Raw genomic sequence first — 21,791 nt, forward strand, 5'->3', positions numbered from 1 at the left:
AAAAAAAAAAAATTTTTTTTTTGAGATTTGTACTACCCTATTATCAGTATTTAAAATGGCGATTTCTGTTAATACAATGGCGATTTCGATGAAACTTGGTTGATAGGTTCATACCATGACCTAGTTGTGTGCAAATGAGAACCACTGCTATGGACCCATCCGTTGCCTAGCAACAGGACTTTCAATTTTTTGAAAAATCAGAAAAAATTAATTTTTTCGAAATTCAAAAATCGGGCCACAAGCGACTGTGGGCAGTTCATTCAGCCATATTGTCAAAAATTTCCAGCCGTATCCTATGAAAACTGTCGGAGAAGATAGACTTTGAATGAACCCTGGTCGAAAACAATAAAAAAACGAAGTTCGTTATATCTCAGAGACTATGAGTCAGATATTCATGAAACTGGTATGGTAGGTTCATGGTATGTCCTCGTTATGTGTGAGAAAGAACTGTTGCTGTGGACCCCTCCGTTGCCTAGCAACGGCCGAAAAACCTCTAAATGTGGGGGTATTTTCACGAAAAAAACAATCTACAGCATTAACCCTTGAAGCTGGAATCATGAATTTTCTTGTGTTTAATCCTCAGGTCATTCCCCCCCATCGAACGGGCCCATCACGTCAGGTTCTATTGGGTAGTCGACTACCCATGTCCGCCTACCGGCTTGTATATGTATAGTCATGCGCCGCTTAACGACGTTCCGGGCAACGACGGATCGCATATACGACGGATCTGCCAGCTCTGAAAAAAAAAAAATGAAAAAAAAATGTCGTTGAAAAATTCCTATCGCCGAGTGATGTCGTCGACGTCGCGCTGCCAGTCGTATAAAAATAGCACATACAATTATGTACACTGTACAGTACTTAATACTTCATAATGATAATAAACGACAGTGTGGCCCTGTTATAATGCGATCGTTGAGGTCGATAAAATGTCATCGCGAAAAAACAGGGTCGTGCTAAAATCGGGATTCAAGGAAATCGGCTTTCAAACTGAACCAATGTTTCCACGTTTACCTTCTCGCAAGTAAATTACCTTTGAATTGAAGAATTCCGCGAATAAATCGTTGTTACAGTCGAAATTAAAACACAAATTTATTTTTGGTGAAGCTCTTCATGTTGTTAAAACAATCGCACTGTTCTGAAAATATACTGTATACAGTATCACAATTGACAGGAGCTCATTTCTTCATTTGTAAATTATAACATCGATGCAATGATTAAGTATTTATAAAATCCAAACGCTATTTATTCATCTTTCTATAATCGATGCGAGAGGAGATTGTGAGCTGCTGCTAACAACACCGATGGCCGTCATAAACAGCACAAAGGTAAATCTAACGTGTCTTCTGTCTCTGTTGGATGCGTGTTACAATTGCCGACAGTATTCAGTACAGTAACATGCTGCACAGGTTTGTATCCGAGGAGCAATCGGCTACACCGCTACACCTTATAGCCTAGTTGTGTAGTTTTGTGTAAGTACGATGTTCAAAAACGATGTTCGAAAACGAAAACGAAAAAAAAATGATGTTCGCACAACGACGACGTCGCTTAACGACGTGTTTCTCAGAACGTAACCCCGTCGTTAAGTGGCGCATGACTGTATATATATATATATATATATATATATATATATATATATATATATATATATATATATATATATATATATATATATAGATACATATACATGTCTTTTTTTTGCATGTTGTCCAAGGGTACTCTAAGGATGGTTTCTTTCTGAGTAGTATATCTGGGGAATGAGGTTCAAGGTGGGGGGAAGACCCAAATTCTCTCTATGTGAATGTACATCGTATAGCACCACCCGGTGGTCGCCAGCATTTCAAATTATCTTCCACTCGCAGAGTACCCACCTTATGGGCAATCTTGTTCCAAGCATGCAACACATTGTTCTGACGCATACCATTATTTGAGCAGTGTTTTGACAACTGACAGCTCTCTTGAGGCAAAAAATAAATAACCCAGATTACATGCATGAAGCAAAAGCATACATTCTGCTTATAATTCAATACACCTGACTGTACTGGAAAACGTCGGGACAGGAATACTGTACTTTACGTAAATGGTGGAGACTTGTAGTACCCTCCCCCACCTGGAAGGGATGCTACACGATACACATTTACAAAGAGAATTTGCGTCCCCTTCCTCATCCCCCCCCCCCCAAGACCATCGGCAAAGATAAAAACACCCCAATACATCAAACGGGGTCGTGCTGATCCTCTGCAGCAAGTCTGGATGTAATTGGCCCAGAACTGTAGGAGGAGTAGCGTGACAAACAAACACAGAAACAAACAAACAAACAAACATCGGTCCGTGAATTGTCGTAAGGATAAAGAAAGTTCAAACAACTTAACAAAATGCATTACGGTGATGTTGAAATCTGAGTGAGAGCAATTTGAAGTTTTAAAAATGTTTAATTTCACTCAATTTAAGTGGACGTTCAAACCAAAACACCCAACACTGAGTTTCACAGTGAAGAGGAAGTGATTTTTGCTCCTGCCATATATAAAGCAGCAAGGATGGTTGCCGAAGGTGATGTTAGCTGATTTCCAAGCAGATGGAAGATGACCTTGGGCAAATGATAAGGTGAATAAACAGAGTACAATGTTTGTGAATTACAACTGTACAACATGTTCTCTTCATTAACTCCACCAGCAAAGCGAAGGGTAAAAATGCTTCGTTCCACATAAATGCAAAACTCTAGTTGGTTTCATTCAGGTGTTGTGCGGTGTACTAGGTGAGACATATGAATGATGCCCCAAAACAAAATAGCCCGGCTACCCATTAATAGCAAACTTTGAGATACCATGAGGTCTTTCAGATTTGGAGGCTCGTTAAAGCAAATATCATCATCATGGTGACTCTTTGTAATCAAAGATGGTCGTTTGCATATAACATGAGAACAACCTAGGAAAATGAAGCTCCTTATAGTGCAGAGGCTGCTGTCCAGCTAATAATCACACTGTGCGATTTCAAACGGCATAACCCCACAATTTCAAGGGATATCCATAGAGATCAAACCACTTGATACCCACAGCTTAACACAAGAAATTGTCATTCCTTCCGGGTGCAGCGATAACTCGCCTGCTCATCAGGAGACATACCAAGGGATTTTTGATGTCCACCAACTAATGCTAGCAGACTGGATGCCCAGTTTATCGTCCATCCAAGGGAAAACCTCCACATTGATGATTTGTTTGCCTGGGAAACACCAGGGGAACAGTTTATAGCTGGGACAGCATTCAAACCCAGGCTAAACAGCTCAGGGGTGAATGTATATACATGTAAGCTATCCTGCCAGACCAAAAGCAAATATAACCATCACTTTCATGTCAGAATTGATAAAATGGGAAAGGAGTTTTGGTTTTACCCCATTGCCATTGAATTGGGAAAGACTACACAGCGAAAAGATGAGCACATGATTGCTGATGCATTATTGCCAGTTCTTGAGATGCATCTGATATTTTGATGAGATTTTGATAACCTTACGAATTCAAACCTGGAACTTCCGCATGCAGTCATCTTTTTAAACGTTTTATAAGCCTGGTGTTGGCTTAGCAGTTAGGGTGGCTGGCTTGGGATCTCAGGGTCCTGAGTTTGAGCCCCGTTGGCCACTGAATTAACACCAGGTTGGGTTGACTCAGCCTGTCATCCTTCCGAGGTCGATGAAATGAGTACCAGCTTGCTGGGATGATTGAGCCTTCCGAGTATCCTGTGTCAGAGGGGCGGTCCATGCAGGATTGTGCCCAAGAGCCCAGGAGATTGCTTTGGCAGCACCAACGCTCTCTACAGAATATGGTCCTGATGGATGGATGGCTGTGCAGTGTTTATGGTCAGGTAACCATCATGTATATGTTTCAGCAGATTTTGTTCACTCATCACAACATTATATCCTAATGTTAAGAAAATACAAAAACCTCGAACCTTCTTGGTACTTTCAAAACTATTGCCGACAATTGCACAAGTGAAGTTGAATCATTCCGATGACTTGTACCGATATCATACGATCCATTCCAGAGATAGATTCAGGAACTTTGTTGGTATTTGACATCAATAAAGGCAATTGTATCATTACATTGCATATATTATGGAGTTGAATCATTGCTACAATATAATCAAGGACATTCCATTCACCAGTGTTCCAACTTCAGGTAGAAAGCCAAGACGTTGTGACCTCCATCTCTGGGTGGCCAATGTAATGAATTAAATCTTCCATCCTGGATTGACTTTTCCCTGCGATATTTTTCATGATCTTTTCTACCCCATAAGCCCTTCCTAACTCAACACCCTCACTTGTAGGTTACTGTGTTTCCTTCCCTTCCCTCTCTCCCTTTTTCCTGTTCATTCATTCTCTAACTTGTTGCATTTCATTTGTTGCCTCACTGACAGTAAGTACATTACCATTTTTCCTTCTGTGACCTCGTTCTTCTGTGAGCCTCGATTTTGAACGCAAATAAATAAAATAAGACGTGAGTTCTGTCGCAATAGACACAGTCGCTTTGTCCACAATGGGAAGCACGCGAATCAGCCTGTCGTTATAAGGATCCACCTTGGTACCATCATAGTGAATAGAGTTGAAATGAACAACTATTCACCAATAAAGGCAGGCTGTCCTCTGAGAAGTACCTGACAAAAAGACGAAAGCACTGATGCCAACAAGTAAGTTGCTCATAAAGTTTTGAGGTTGGTGAAAACCTTCATTTTCACAGATGAAGAAGAAACTCACTCTTTCAAAAAAAAAAAAGTAGGCCTTTAACGATGAGAGAAGGATTTATTGCGAGGTAAGGAATGGGAAGGTAAACAATGGCAGCAAAGAGTTCAGACACTCCATTTTATTGAGCCATGTACATAAATAGAGCCTCCTTACCGATGAAGAGCACATTCCATGGAAAGACAGACATGATCTGTTGCCACTGGGTTTTTGGAGATTTGAGAAAGTTCTGAAAGATCTGATATCAGGCAAGCCTGAAGTTTAGTGGCCGAAGGATGGACAAGCGTAAACTGCAGATTTCAGCAGGGAAATGTACGTTTCCAGCAGATGGAACAGCCTTCCAGATAAAGACGACAGAATGCTGGTGAAGAAATAGTCTGCGGTTTCAATGGACATTAAATTCAATATCAGCTTTTGAAATTAATGAAATTAAATTTGTTCCATCCATTTTGTTATTATTTGCTTCAAAAATCTCACACAGACCATTTGGAGAGAAAATATTGGGAAAAGCTTGGAAGAAAATTGAGGTGCTGGGTGAGTACACTTCGACACAATCATCTAAATGGAGGATCAATGGTCTCGTAGGCTCACCTGTCTGGTTGCTAAAAAGTGGAGTGACAGATGGATAGATCACAGTTAAAAATAACCACAAGAGCTGGATTTAGAATACACATTTTAAGTGAGGTAGTATTAACATGTTGTTCACAGTAGTGCAACTCCGTGTTGTCTGTGAGCCGTAGTTTTCGAGATATTGCCCACTTTCTGTATGATGTCACTTCTTGTGTCAAAATTAGCCCTCTTTGATAAGGTGTAACTCCAAGGTGTCTTTCATTCATATTTTTCAAGATATTGCCCACTTTCTGTATGGTATCACTGGTGGTCATATTGTGTTTCAGAAGAGTTTATTTTAATAAAACGTTCCCATAGGCAGTCAATCATATATTTGAAGTTTCACAACGATTGGTTAAGTAGTTTGAGAAAAGATTGTTAAAGGTTTTCCGATAATCCAAAATGGTGGCCAAACTGCATCAAAATTCAAGTATATTTGAGATCATTAAACCTTACGATTCCCCATTTTTAGGTGGTGGGAGGAAGTGCTATAAACAAGCTTGAGTTCTACCACAGCAAAGATCATTTTAGCCAAATTTAGTAACAATCCCATCAGCAGTTTTGGAGAAGAAGTTGCGAGTATTTACGGACAGACGGACGATGTGCCATCCCGTAAGCTCACCTGAACTACATTCCAGGTCGAGATTAAAAAAAACAACACAATGTGCCTTACCTGGTCAGGACCTTGAAGAGCATCCCCCAAAGGTTCTCCATCCTCCAGCTGGGAACTTCGCAGTGCAGGCTGCGGAGATAAGGCTGGCGGCGACTCGTCGATGAAGGGCAGGGATTCGCTCGAGTCCTCACCCTGCTGTGGGGTCTCTACCTCATATCCACAAGCCGGGGAAACACCGCCATATTGTGAATCTAAAGGAGGAAGGACAGACGAAAGTAAGAATAGCTGTAGACTCTAAATGTCGCTCTCAAAATCAATGACGAGATGAGACTTGATGAAGTACCTGGACCAAAATTAATTTGGGGATGATCACCAATTTGGCAAAATGTACTTGCCCTTGGACTAAAGTCTTCCACTCAACTTGACAATTCATATTGAAGATGGTGTGTGCGACAGCTCTTCCATGAGCATTAAAGACTAACCAGAGTTGGTGTCAAAGCTCCCAAATGCTCGCCTGTTTATACATTTATCGTTTTTAAAAGACTAGTCTAATAATATTTTTTTATAAAGCATTGCAGTGAAGTCTGATCCAAATAATTTTAAAGCAATATATGTATTTGTATATTGTAATCAGTAAAAAATAGTGTGGTAGATAAAAACATTAGAAAGGAAATAACTTGCACCAAAAATTTTAACATTTTCACGCTCACGCTCACGCCAGGGGTATCGCTATAGCTCTCTGTTCTTCGAACAAGCGAGCTAAAAAGGAAATTGTGTTGTCAACTAGTGAACTTCACCAGATCACCTTTGGAAAGAAAAATGTTAACACCACTTAGAAGCTTACAGTCAGTCGACACACGTGCAATGCGAGTTGCAAAACTATCAGCTCACAATATTCAGAATGCAAATGAAGACGAATCAATTTGATACTTCTATTGTTTAAATTTATGATCTTTTTGGATGCCACAAAAGTTCCGCCTAACAAAGGCATTTTGAATGACTTGAACGACACATTTTAAAAATACAGAATGTTGCTAGGTGGCCTGCCAGGGATCACGCACATTGCAAAATGAATGGGTGATGGTAATACACGTGTTTTTTGTTTCTTTGTGACAAAATGTCAACAATGGATTTGGAGGTGAAAATCTCAACTCGGATTTGGTGGCATCATGGTTCGAGCATCCGAGCCTGGTGTTGGCTTAGTGGTTAGTGTGATGGCTTGGGATCCTGGGGTTCTGAGTTCGAGCCCCGTTTTTCCACTGAATCAACACCAGGGGGTTGACTCAGCCTGTCATCCTTCCGAGGTCGGTGAAATGAGTACCAGTGTGCTGGTCCCGGTGTATGCCCTGGTTAGAATAGGTGTACCATATCCCTGTGTGTCGTAAGAGGCGACCAGGGTTGGCGTCAGCAAGGGCATCCAGCCATAAAAACATTGCCTCAAGAAGGGAACCATGATTGCATGGAGCCCGCAAAAAGCTAACCCCTGCTCAGCAGAGAAAAATGGCTGTAAAAAGGCTGTTTTTTATGGTTAGAGCATCCACTCCAAGTTTGCCAGGTCGGCGGTTCAATTTTGCCCCTGCTGAGTTATACCAAAGGCTATAAAAATGATACATGCTGCTTCCTTGCTTGAAGCTCAACATTTAGAGGACAAAGCATGGAAACACAACAATAGGTTAGCATCCCTTGAGAGGATAAAGCATGGCTAAACACCAATGAGGAACGAGATTTCTCCCTGATAATCCCTGCTAAGTATAGTCAGTACAAGACAAATCGTGTCCCATCATAGGCATCGCCGCATGATTTGTGACCAACAAGCATCATGTGCCAAATGAGCACACTGTCTGGTGCCTTACTACAGCACTGTTGGGAACAATGATAATTATATGAGATCTACAGTTCTCTGATCTGCAGCAACATCATGATGTCACCGGCCTTTTGTGCTGTGCTGTGATCCCTCGGTCACATCTCAGTGTCCCCCAAACTATACCTGTAAGCAATGTTTCAAAAAGCCACAAGCAGAGAAAATAGCATAGCTGCAAGTGCTTTTCAGGTTGCAAACTCATACGATTTTTAGTTATGATGTAATGATGACCTCGAATAAGGGAGAAACATGTTCGCAACTATGCCATACTATCTTCACAGGTGGATAACAGAGTTCTCCCAGATCTCGAAGTATCCACCTCCGTTTCGGTAAAGGGGGGAGGGGGGGTCACGATTCATGGACCAAGCTGTGAAATTTTTCTGCTCTCAAAGTTTTGTTCTGAGGCCTCATTTCACGATCGTCACTGACTGAGACCCGGACGGACGGCTTCCAACTGCAGTTCGTTTGTAGTAATATTCCCAAGGATGTTTTTTAGGATATCCATAAGGTTCTTCTTCATCATCCCCATTGTTACAATTATCACTGGCACAATATCAGGGCTCTCCAGCTTCCAGGATCTTTTCACTTTATTTTTGATGTCTTGATATTTAGTCATTTTTCCTGATTTCTATGTTGTTTAGGCCAAAATCACTGGAAACTGACACCTCAATTAGCAATGCTGTTCTTTCCTTTTTGTGCCAGATATCGTACCGAATTATGATAGCCGGTAACAATGCTTTGTTTTCTATGTTCACGCTCGATGGGATCATCAAGTTGATTGTGAGCATTACTGCCTTGTTCTCACTTATCATTTCTGGTTAACGTTTCCGTGAGTTTTCTGGGATTCGCCACCAGTTAGGCTGCCATCCAGCCCTCGTACCCTCGTTAAACCCTGTAAACATGGTCTGCTTTGCATGCCAGATAGTCAATAAATCACGATTATCTCGGGACAGCACACCAAAACCTTATTCAGAAGCCCTACATACCAGTGTGACCACTCCTTGGCTTTTTTTCACAAGATCTTGGCTATTCGTTGTTCACCTTGGCGTCTAGGTTTTCTATAGGTTTTCTTGGCATATAGGCTATTATCATTGCTTTTCCGAAACCTTGTGAATTCTTGGCTTTTTTCATTGGCTCACCTTGGCATTTATGAAAATGAGTGGTCACACTGCTACATACCCTCAATCCACAGAGCCAATCTCGAGATGACACCAGCCACCAGCAATCTGGTATGCCAATCGTGTGAGGCATCTCCTTGAGATGCCAATCAACCTGCTGTAACCACGGGGCACAAGGTCGGCCCGTTGGCCTCCTCCACTCACCAGGCTCCCTCGCTGACAGAATCTAGTGAGCAGGATCAGCGTCTGAAAAACGAATCACATGTCCATACAGCCATTCATTCATACGTTTGGACAATGAACCAAAGCGCATTGCTGCGTCCACTTTCCGCCAGAACTCCAGGGGCCTCCCTCTCGCCATCCCCCAGGCAGGTGCCTCGCCCATCCCCATCACTTAAGGATAGGACATTCCAGGCACCCACCCAAAGGGACTGCCTCAGGTTAACCAGAGGAGACCGCTTTCTGGTGGACGACATCTCAGCACCACCCCGACAAACACTACAGTGTTTTGCAGAGTGAAGTGTTTTGTGGTGGCCGGAGTGCAATTTCTGCCACTAATCTCTTTGGGAAGGTAACCAACTGCAGGAGGATGTCTGCAGATGCAGTTGACACCAGATATGGATGGCTGATGGCTCACAAGGAGCTCTTCCATCCTTTGGCAGGTTTTGTATTTAATCTTGTTGGGTGTCCATGTCCATAGACCCTCCACACCAGGGGGACCTGGTGGGGGAAGCCGGTTTAGTCGCCGACACTCAACCAAGAACAGCTTCGTACGAGTTTCACATGACACCCATAGCAAGTCACAGATCTGATCTGGCCTGACCTGACAATCAGAGCTGGGTACTGCCATATCGGCCGGGCTGTTTTGTACCATTAGTCACGCAGCATAACGCAGGACTCCTGACCTCAAGTGATCCCTAACCCCTGCCTCCGAGTAACCGGATTACATGGGTACGCCACTACGCCCAGCTCAAGGACTATACAGGTTTAAAAAATCTCAGAGTCTCTCTCAGGAAATGCTCGTTGGACACAAAGTCTGACCAGCGTCAGCCAATGATTCTCCGAAGACAGGTGGTACCGAAGGAGTTAAGTCTCTGTCTCAGATCAGTGGTCAGATGCCAAATCTCACATCTGTAGAGCAAGACTGGAAGCACCAAGGACTTAAAGACTTGGACTTTCATCCTTCTGCAACGGCCACCCACACCACATGATCCATTGAATCCATGACTCCCCAGGCCCGACCCAAACGTCTGACAACCTCTCGCTCACAACATGCAGAGACTTGAATATCACTGCCAAGGTAAGTGAATCTCTCTGTGACCTTAACATCCTGACCACAAACAAGTACAGACAAGAAAGCAGCATCCAAGATGTCATTGAAAGCCTGGATCTTGGTTTTGACCCAGGAAACCGATAATCCCAATGGCTCCAACTCCTTGTTCAGTGCCTGGAGGGCCCCCATAAAGATATCCAGAATTTCCGCAAAGATGACTGCATCATCTGCGAAATCAAGGTCAAAGATCTTGACATTCCAAACGATGCACCGCAGCTTTATCTCTCCGACATCCTCCCCACAATCCAATCCATACAAGTGCTGAAAAGTGTGTGGGGGCTGGTACACACCCTTGACGAACTCCAGTAACAAATGGAAATAAGTCAGAGATGGTACCACCACATCTCACAGCATTCTCAGTACCAGAGTAGAGCTCAGACATCAGATTGATCAGTTTTAGTGGCACCCCACGAAGACCAAGAATCCTCCAGAGGGCATCCCAATTCACTGAATCAAGTGCTTTACAGAGATCAACATAGGCTGCAAGCTCCCCTGCTGAAACTCTCGTCTGTATTCGGTGAAGATCCTAAGAGCAACGATGCGATCAATCGTTGACCTCTTTGGTGTAAAGCCTGACTGCTCTGGGCACTGGTGCTGAAGCAGATGGCGGCGAACCCTATCAAGAATTATCTGAGCAAAGACCTTGCCCAGCACTGAGAGCAGCGTCACCCCTCGGTAGTTGTTGCAGTCCTGGCGATCACCCTTCCCTTGCCAGAGAGGGACAACAAGGCCCCTCTTCCAGTCAACCAACTAAGTGCTATTCTGCTTCACAGTTCCAGACCCATGGGGACCAACGCATATCTCATAATCATCCATATCAGTTCCAGTCGATGCATTGAAATTCATCAAGACAAGAAGAGTATCTCGTCTGGGGCACAAATCAACCACAGACTCGAGCGTGGCAAAGAATGCGTCCTTCACGGTGAGATCACTCGCCTCAGTCGGAGCATAAACAGAGACCAGGGAAATGACACCGAAGGAGTGACAAATCCGCAGTCTCATAATACCCTCATTGAGCGGTGTTACCTCAATTATCATTGGAGTCAGCTTATTGGATACAGTTACAGCAACTTCTTGGGCATGGTAACCATGCCAGTCGTTAGTTCAATATGCAGTTGAGTGACCAGAGTGACCAGACCAGTCGTAGCTGTTACCACCTGCTGTGATCTCACCGCAATCCGGTATCCGAACATCAGAGATTCCTGCAATACTGATGTTCAAAAGCTGGAGATCAGATGATAGCAGAGACAGGTGATCATCCTCTCTTGGAATGATGACATTCCAGGCACCCACTCCAAGGGACTGCCTCAGGTGTAAGGATTGGTGTGTATTGTCCAATCAGCTGTTTGTTTCTTAGAGAAATGAATATCATTGGTTCAGGTCAGTCATGTATATTACCTCCACCAACGAAGTTGAAGGAGGTTATGTTTTCACCCCTTTCTTTCTGTTTGTGTACAGGATATCTCAAAAAGTTGTAGACTTTCCGGGATGAAATTTTGTGGATAGGTTCAGTGTGTGACAAGGACGAACTGATTAGATTTTGGTGAAGATCCAGATCCGGTTCCGACTACTAGAATTTTTAAGTGATTCTTCAACCATTGAGAGATCAGGCGAAACCGATATATACCACGATGTCTCAAAAAAGTTGTGAATGGATTCGGAAGAAACTTGGTGGACAGGTTAGGTGTGGACAAGGATGAATTGTTTCGGTTTTGGTGAAGCTCCGGATCCGGATCCAAGATGTGATAATTTTTAAAGTGATTATTCATCATTGAGAGATAGGGCTCAAAAACGATATAAAGCATGATATGATATTTGAAAAATGTATTAGGCCAGATATGTTCTCGTGGATCAGGCATTGCAGGGGCGGAGGTATGTGCTCCACAGAGTGCCCTTCTAGTATTTTTGTTGAAATTAAAGAATTCGTGAAACAAGAAAGTTGTTTTCACGTTGAAATTATTAAAAAATATATATATTTCATAAATCACCATCAAATGAATCATCCTTTACACCACAACTAAACAGATGTGTGTGGTGTGTGGGCCATGCAAGATCAAAACCGAAAGCTCATTTTGAGCAAATCTATATATATATATCAATTTAATTTCTGCTTTTGTTTTATTCAAAATCAGCACAATCACCAGCACATTGCAAATCATACAATTAGCACTTCCCGACTCGATTCCACTCCATTAGCGTCCTGTTTTCGTGCAGATATCATTTCTAATCACATTTGTGTGAGCATGTGTTTTCTGAATGGATGAAGGATTTTTAATTACAGGACGTGTACATTTGTAGCATGAGAAGCTATTCCACAAACCCATGTCTGCCCTTTTACAAGAAGATTAGAAGGAAATAGACACTGGAGGCCATGTGGCCCATGGCCTCGCATCTCCAATGAACATCTCGGCACGGAATTTAGCCAAGGTACGTGTGACCTACGCTTTTGGAGGGATAGTTAACATCTCCAACCAAAATGCAGAAATGGCAGTCAGCTTCAAGCTTCCCTCTGAAAGTCATCATGTTTCATGATGAAGCGGTAGTCCCTTTGAATTGAATGCCAGCAATTTTAAATAGGCCTTCTTTTGCTGGAACGTATCTGTTCATTATAACAAGGCCGTATATATGAATGCGAGAAGACTATTGTACAAAAGTGTACAGTGTACACCCTTATAAATTAATTATCGATAATAAAGGGTAACAGAGGTCAGCATGTAATCAAACGCATGTTTTCACTGGGGACAAATTCATGGTTTGCTGCGATTCGCGTGACAGTCATTGTTAGTAACTGCATATTGGACCGATATCCAATTACAAATTCAGCCGGTTTGGCTCCATCATCAAGGCCCAGTCACACCTTGACGTTTTAGCCAGCTTATGCCGATTTTTGAAAAAATTGCCTAAAACGCTAGCACACGTCGAATACGTTATGGGTAAGTTTTGGAAACATTGAGAGCACACTGAAAAACACTGCCATACATCGTTGTACGCTGGCTTTAAACGTTGTACTTTGTGGTTGTCCTCAAATTTTCCATGCTTGAAATTTTACGACTTATGCCAGTGTATGACTCACAGCTTCCGCATAATGCTGGCCATAAGTTGTAGGCACAATATGCGATCGTTGACACACGTTACTTGTAAGTTAATCATAAGTCGAAACACGTCGAGGTAATGTTTAGCGTACCCGAAACTTATTTCTAACCTATGAGTAACGTGTTGTAGGCACGTTACGCGATCGTTGACACACGTTACTTGTAAGTTTTTCATAAGTCGAAACACGTCAAGGTAATGGTTAGCGTCAGTGTTCCAGACTCCCTGGTTTTTATTTTTATTTTTTTTCTTCGGCATGACGGTGATGTTGACACTTCGATTTCTAGTGCGGTTATGATTTAAATCGTTGAGTGGCAGCCTATTAATTATATTATATTGTTGAGGTTGACGAAATTCGCAAACCACCATTCAGGTCCCTTAGGTGAGATATCTCTGTAAGTATATGTGTAGTTAGGCCCAAACCCGTTGTTTAGAGGGAATAAATGTCATTCATTCGGGCTGCGACTCCTCTAGATAGCCGTTTTTCTTTTACTATCTTTATTTTGGACCAGCCGCCATTATTACCACCACAACCACCACCAACCACGTCTCAACAGCCATCAGACAACAACCACCAACCGCAACGCCGCTTCACAACAGCCACGACCCTTGCCGTCACATCTCGCTCTCGCAACCATCGCATCACCGCCATTCCTGCGCCGCTTGTGGGCGCCGATCCTGGACTCGTGCAGGGCGCGCACCGAGCAGCGGGTGCAAAAACACCAGCCTTTCCGAAGAAATCGGATCAAAAACGACTCACGCCCACTTCTGTTCCGTCCTATCGGCGAGCGTGGGGCGATTTGGCCCCGCCTCCAGGTGCGTCGGAGTATAATCGCTATATGCAGATTTGTGGATGAAAAAGCATTCACGCCCACTTTTCCTCTGTCCAATGGGGAGCCAGCCAGAGGTAAAGGGTCGAAGGTGAAGGAGCGAAGCCCCGGGGGCTATAAAGGGCCGCGTTCGCTCGCCGAGGAGTTGAGTTGGGAAGAGGAGTTAGAAAGAGTCAGTCAAGAAGAGTCGGAGAAAGCAGTTGGACGGAGCTGTGGAGAGTTGGAGAGGTGGCGGCGGCGAAGGCAGTCGAGAGGGCGCTCGTGTCAGAGTCGGGGAGCTGCGGAGAGGGGAGGCCGATAACGCGACCGAGGTCGCGGTGGAGACGCTCGTCGCAGGACCCGAGCCAGCGAGATATCCTCATCCCCCCCGAGCATCAACAACCCCCTCCTGTTTCCCCCCACGCTGAGATAGTGTGAGAAGGGGGCCCCGTTCCCACCCCATACCAGGCAGTGCCAGCGAGGCCCGCGGAGTCGGGGCGTCACCGCCATTTTGCGGCTCATCACCAGACGGGTAGGCTCGACGCGGTCTCGGCCCCAGGCCCGTCTGCCCCCCTCATCGTTGAGGGTGGTCCCTTTTTCTTTTGCTTTGAGTATATGTGTTGTCGGCGCCGTCTGTGAAGTAAAACTGTATAAGTGTTGCCGTGTGCTCGGTAGTCGGTGGTAGATCTGCAGTGTGTTTTTCTTCTTTTATATTTGCTTTTTGTGCATTATTGTTGTGTTTCTTCCACTTTTACATTTGCTTTTGGTGTATAATTGTATATGTGTGCTATCCGTGTGCCATCGTGAAATAAATGTGCTTTATGTTGAACTGTTTCTCCCGTTTCGCTTCGTCTCTTCCTTTATTGAATCTCCATCTTACTTCACGTAAAGGGTTGGTCGTGGGCTAAAAACGCCCGATAATTAATCGAACCGTCGGGGTTGACGATAACACCGCTCGGTTATCCCGATAGTACGGAACGGGTCGCTTAAAGTGGCCCGTGTCCGAAGTCGACCTGCGGCGAGGTGCGATCGCCCGGTCTACCCTCCGTGTGGGTACTTAGGTAGGTCGAATTTGGCGAGCAACCCTATCCCACGCGGGGGGCCGATTGGCACGATCGTGGTGAGGCCGAAAGGCCCACCCGTGACTAATTCCCGGCGTTAGTCCGAGAGGGTCACGACGGGATTGTCCGTCCGGTGGGCGACGTGCCGCGATTCGAGTTACGTGGCCGTTCGCACGCCGGCGGGCGCGAATCCGCAACAATATCATAACCACAGAAACAGTATCAATTTTGCAAAGGTTGTCGTGAAAGACTATCGTTGGGCATAGGTTGTGAACGCCGACAACAGGCTAAGCATTCGTTGGGATAAGTTATCTATAAGACAACGAAACGTTCTGTGTCCGTTACTAATATGTTCTGCATACGACCAACTCGTTATGAATATGTCCGAATCTTTAAAAAAAAACATCAAAAGTTCAGCGTAAGCCAGCGTTTCACATACATTTTGATACATTGCCATTGCTGGCTAAAACGTCAAGGTGTGACTGGGCCTTTACTCAGACGAAAAATCACCCAAATCAATTGTGAATTTTGCCCTATGATTGCATAATTATTCAAGTGCAGCTGTGCCGCTCATGCAGTAGCCCTGCACAATGGGGTAGCAATTTGTAACTTGGCCAGGGTGTACTGGTAACTTGCCTGTAAGACACCGTGGTTAAAGGAAAAGACACCGTGGGATATTTAATGTCCATTTATCAACGGAAAGTTGAAAACAGTATGTTTACTGTCATGGGAAACAAAGTGCGGCTGATGATTGGATCGTTCACCCGTTCTCAGAGACCCTATTTTGCTCTGAAGAAGGGCCAACACTCAAAACGTCAACTACACCTCGTTTGCCATGGAGGGAAACAAACTTATCAACTTCTAGTCGATAAAATCCTTTAACTGCAAATGCAGAGCGACGTGAACCTTTGCGGAGACTCATATTCCATTGTACCGATATGCTATGAGCAAATGCTCAAAGGCAAGTGTGCTACCTCTGAGCTATCCGGGCGAACATTGCCCGAGAGCAATTTCAGACCACACCATGAATCGTAAGGCTTGATTATATTTTTGTGGGCCGGGGGTCCGGTGGCGAGAATGACCACTAGGTGGGGAAAGCTTGCGTCGTCTCCCACCAAATTCCCCGGAATTGTAGGCCGTCGCACGGATAACTCCGCGAGCCGGCGGGTCTTTTAACTGACCGTGGTAGCCAATATTTCAACTGCGTGGCATAGGGTTATTTTGTCTATATCCAATGCACCTAAGTAACCACGCGGTCTCGGCTACCGGGGAACCACACCCTCGGAACGCCTGGCCGAACAGGATTCACTCTACCGGCAGCGGTAAAATTACACCTACCGACTACCACTCTGCTACCCACCTTTCCATCTTGGATGAAGTCGAGCGGGCCTGCCTAGGACGTCCCGGCTGCAATTGTCTGATTTCCGGGGATAAAAACCAGGCTAAACTCAGATCCGAACCATGCTAGACCAATGCAAGAAGGGACGGAAACGGACTGGGAACATTTCTAACAAGTTTTATTCACAGTAAAAGACAAAGGCAAGATTTAACGCGAATATGCAAGTAAGGAATATTTACAATGATCCAAAAAACACTTATTCAGTTCTACTTAAAGACGGGCCCACACGCAGACACACACACAAACAAAAAGAAACCCAGAGTTCTTTATTGGACCTCATAGCCGAGGAGAGAGACAAGCCGTCGGATGTTCTCCGAGGATCAGAGTTCGGATGGGTACCTGACCGTCAGAGAAAGGGGGTACTCCATGCTGCGGCACCTAACAATGGTCGCTGGTTTGGTCCCCAGTCACACATGTGGGACTCGAGGTGCGTGGCGGAGCTCGGGTGGTGAATGGCCGGGGTCTACGGAGGGGGGTCAGGGTCGCTCTTTCCTTCCTTGTAGAGGGCCAGCAGAGACACATTCGCTGCCTCGACGACTTTCTGCTCAACCCTCGTGACATCCCTCGTAACAACCACTGTTACCACCCCCTTCATAACCCCTTGCCAACAGCAAAAACCCCTTTCGTGACAGCAAGAACCCACCAAAACTCCACTCTCAGAGAGTGCTCGGGGATTTTTTTAACCTCCCTCAACGGGGAGGGGCCCTTGATGAAACACACCTCGCTGTCCGACTTTGATTGGACCGGGTCCTATGGCCCACCCTTCTGGGGCGGGGCCTTGGCCCCTGCCGGGAAACCCCAGCCACTCTTCCACGCGGGTTCATACTTGACGAGCAACAGTATCAATGTTGCAAAGGTCGTCGTGAAAGAGTTACAACGTTTGTGGGAGCCGAGAAACCGGAATCGCGAGATCTTGCCTTGGCACATCAGGGTGAGAGAAGGCAGTTGGTTGGCGGTGGATTGTGATGGGCCGAGGGCTCATGCAGATGGGATGGTTGTCAGATGGCTTGTTAGATGTAATAACCTAACTAAATTAAATCGCAACGCACGCCTTTGATTCTCCCACGAGACAAAAGGAAGGGGGTCTGACTACACACATACTTACCGACATAACTGACTTTTGGGACACCTGCATGTTGTATGCACATGGTTTCCAGATCTATAACAATATCATAGTAATTATCGCATTACATTAGCACTCCCTCCGAGCTGAGATCACGTCTTAGCACCTGCAATAAGCGTGTTTTAACAAAACAAAACAAAAAAAAAATCACATTCCTCTTAGCATCTGCAAAAGCAAGTTGAACTTGCGACTTCAGAGAACACCTTGTAGCAGTCTTGAGAAAAAGGACATGGAAAGGGTGCACTGAGGAAAACTCAATACAGCTCAACAGGCTGACCATTCTTCATTGGAATTACAGAACCATTATACCAGCTTCTGTGGAAGACTACTTGCTTATGTTTGCTGTTCATGCTTTTCACTAGCGCACGGTATTGATCTGGCGGAAGTAGCTTTGTTCGTCTCCGCAACTAAAGCAGCTCATGGTGTGTGGATGGGTGATAGTTTTCTGGGGTTGGTGCGGCACAGGCAGGAAGGGCTGAATGGCCTCCTCCTGCGCCAAAGTCCCTTGAATATTCTTGTAAAGCGCTGAAGCAGTGGAGCAGTGCTAGTAGCAAATTTAATTGGTTGAGACGGCGTACAATGTTGTCATTTTCAGAGCCAAACTGCTGCAAAACTGAAAGTTTTTGGAAGTGCCAACAAGCTGATTCGTGTTCTCCGGTGTTCAAAATACATACTTATATTGAAATCAAGTAATTTTTCGATCAGATCACTGACTTACAGACCGAAACATTTGCTTTCTCCGCTTTGCATTACACACGCAGGGTAATAAAGTAAAAATACATAAAACAACAGAAAACTAACGGTGGATTTCTGGCAATGAAGTCCCGGTCCATGAAAGAACATGCTCGTGGGAGCTGAGGGGTCTGGATAGATGAATAGATTTACGATTGTCATTCGGTATAATATTTTAACAGGATATTTCCTCCACACACGTCGTGCAAAACGGAGGAAAGCAATCTTAAGAGTTCAGTCTTTCAGTCTATTATTTACATTTAATTACAAATTTTGAACACAGTAGAACACATAGGCTTGTTGGCACTTCCAAAAACCTTCAGTTTAGCAATACTTTGGCTCAGAAGTTAGCAAAATTGCACGCCGTCTCGACCGATCAAATCTTCCACTCGCAATGCTCCAGTGCTTCAATGATTTAGAGCAGAGACAAAAAAGAAGCAAGTAGTTGCTCTCTCCAGAAGATGGTGTTAGAGTGCTGTAATTTCCACGAAGAATGGTCAGCTTGTCAAGCAATATCAAGTCTTTCCTCGGTGCATCCTTCCCATATCCTTTTTCTCAAGACAGTTGTGGGGTAAAAAGTGTTCGATGAACTGTCTGGTGTAGAGAGGAATCCCGATACATTACATCATCGCGTTACCGCAAATAAAGTTTAAATTATCTCACCTTGGGATTTCGACGTGGTGTCAGATGGCATGGTTTAATAAAAATTAGATGTAGATATTTTAAAAATTGTTTCATACGAGCATGGGTACCCAGAATTTCCCAGTGCTGTTATAATTCTGTTGGCATTTTGAAGAAATCAAATGTTTTTTTTTTGTTCTATTTTTTTGTGAGGGCCAAAAGACCACTTACACCCACTAAGGGATGGGATCAGGAGTCATTTAATACTTACAAAGGCTTAGGCACGACAGAGCTGAATAAAAAATTTTAAATCCAACTTTTTTTAACTCAAAATTTTTCAATTTTTTTGTTTACAACACTCCCCGACACTCACCGATGAAGCTCTGAAAGATTAACGAAGATGTGTTTGGCCACCCCCGATAAAAATATGGTGACACATGGACCCACAGACAGACAGATGGACAGAGATCTCTCTTGCAGTATAGACTTGCAGACACATTCATGAACTAAAAATATGAAATGCATCCCAGACAGTGTCCAGTAGTCCTTTGAGGATAAACTACAATACGTACATAAGCATCTTGCCAGTGGCTTGCACTGGAACAGCGATATATTAGTGAAGCGTTGAAACAGCCAGGGCTACAAGGCATTGTGAAATTGCACTCCGAATGCGGATAGGAGGCAACGCTGTGAGTGATCGCTTTCATTAGTTGCTTGGAGGTCAGAAAATAGGCCGCAGCAGGATACGGTCTGGCTCCATTCACCGCACAAGCATCGATTCACGATGCAGCTGGTACGTGGTGAACAAAGCGAAGTACATTTATACACTTCCCTATGCAAATGTATGGAAAGAAAAGAACAAGTGCTGTGTGACATACTTTACCTTGCTGCATTAATGATGTGATACAACACAACAAAAGGATTAAGATATATATTTTGGAATTCTGTTTTTAAGCGGAATGATAAATGAGATGTAAGGTTGTGAAATGCATCTCATAAAACATCTTATTGCTTCATCTCCAAAGTAAGAATGCCAACCAATGGATGATCCTCGATGCCAAAGAAGTCTGTTTGGGATTAATCAGATGTGTGTAAATGGAAAATCATCAATAATCTAGAACTAACTGACTTGTGTGCTGTACAAAGTGGAATTATAGATATCAAACAATTGCAATCAAATGTCTTATAATTATGCTCAAGACACGAGAATCAACCACAACATGATTGGCTGTCGAACAGTGACGGCCTTAGTCATTTGGGGGCCCCAGGCAAAACACCATAGTGGCCCAGTGGGGCCACTGTGAGCCCTGCCAATGTGTCATCACACTAAATTACACAATTTGATGTCCCTCCGTCTGCCGTCGATGTATTCGGTAGTTACTTATGCAATCTCAACCAACTAAACTTGCCAAAGAGACAATGTTGAAACACCCAGGCAAGGTAAGGCAAAGATTGTAGCGACTTCATCTGCCCCCCCCCCCCACCCGCCGCCCACTCCACCAGGAGTTTCGAAGGTGGGGCGATGCAAATTATCTTCGTAAACCTGTACCATGCATCACCGCTCCTGGTGGTGGTGGGAGGCGGTATAATGAGTGACACTTTAAAATCATTAATTGTTTCACGAGTAAAAGGATTCCGTATTATATTTGCACTCACTTAGCATATGTTGTTATGGACTCTACTGCAAAAAAATCCAGAGGAATTCCCATGCTTTATTACCTTTTTCCTCCTTGGACGACAAAAATCTGTAGGAATGCCATGTTAAAGTGGATATACAGCAGCTTGAGCGTCGTTCCACCTTATCGTGGTATTTTCACAATGCCACTTCAAATGACAAAAGTAACAACAATAATGGTAAAAGCATAATAATAACTAGAGGGGGGAGCACTCGGGAGAGTGCAAAACCTCCGCCGCCAATACTGCTGGGTCACTCAAGTGAACCTTATATCTTATTCATTAAATATGATGTCAACAGTGCTGAGAGAGTTATAGTTCTTTTCTCCATTTTTTTTGGGGGGGGGGAGTTGGAAATCACTTAAAACATGTAGAAATGCAAAAAAAAAAAATTTTCTCTAACAATTTTTTTTTTGGGGGGGGAACAAGTCCAAAATCTAATGGCATGATCCTTGGACCATACCTAACCCCCCCCCACCAAGTTTCGTCGAAATCCTAATCACTTAAAACATGTAGAAATGCAAAAAAAAGAACGAAATTTTGTTGAAAAAAAAAAGTTGCAAAAATTTTTTTTCTCTAACAACTTTTTTTGGGGGGAGGGGGGAATCACTTAAAACATGTAAAAATGCAAAAAAAAATTTCTCTCACTATTTTTTTTTTGGGGGGGGGGGATCAAGTCCAAAATCTAATGGCATGATCCTTGGACCATACCTAACCTCCCCACCAAGTTTCGTCGAAATCCGTCGAGGAGTTTTTCCGTAATACTGTTCACAAACAAACAAACAGAAAGGGGTGAAAACAGTAACCTCCGATCTTCGACGGCGGAGGTTAATAATATTTACAATATTGCAAAATAATAATAATGTAATATTTAATACAATAATCTACACTAATAAGGGTCCTTTCAGATACAGTATATCTATTGATACGAATATGTGTGTGTGTGTTTGTGTGTTTGTGTGTTTGTGTGTTTGTGTGTTTGTGTGTTTGTGTGTATGCGTGTGTGTGTGTGTGTGTGTGTG

The 21,791-nt window shown here is 43.9% G+C and overlaps 1 protein-coding gene across 6 annotated transcripts in view; it reads right to left on the minus strand.

Annotated features, from left to right (window-relative positions):
• The window catches only part of LOC147028498 (active breakpoint cluster region-related protein-like), a 148,821-nt gene that overhangs the window by 76,000 nt on the left and 51,030 nt on the right, over positions 1 to 21,791 (minus strand). For all 6 annotated transcript variants that reach the window (XR_015057588.1, XM_085878931.1, XM_085878934.1 and 3 more), the window contains exon 2: positions 6,009 to 6,199. Coding sequence is in view for 5 of the 6 variants with exons in the window: in XM_085878931.1 (XP_085735057.1) it covers positions 6,009 to 6,199 (191 nt within the window). In the remaining variant the exon portion in view is untranslated. The remainder of the gene's footprint in view (positions 1 to 6,008; positions 6,200 to 21,791) is intronic.

The sequence above is a fragment of the Eptatretus burgeri genome, chromosome 4 (genome assembly GCF_056783735.1).
Source record: "Eptatretus burgeri isolate ZD-2024b chromosome 4, Ebu_testis_v1, whole genome shotgun sequence".
Lineage (NCBI taxonomy): Eukaryota > Metazoa > Chordata > Myxini > Myxiniformes > Myxinidae > Eptatretus > Eptatretus burgeri.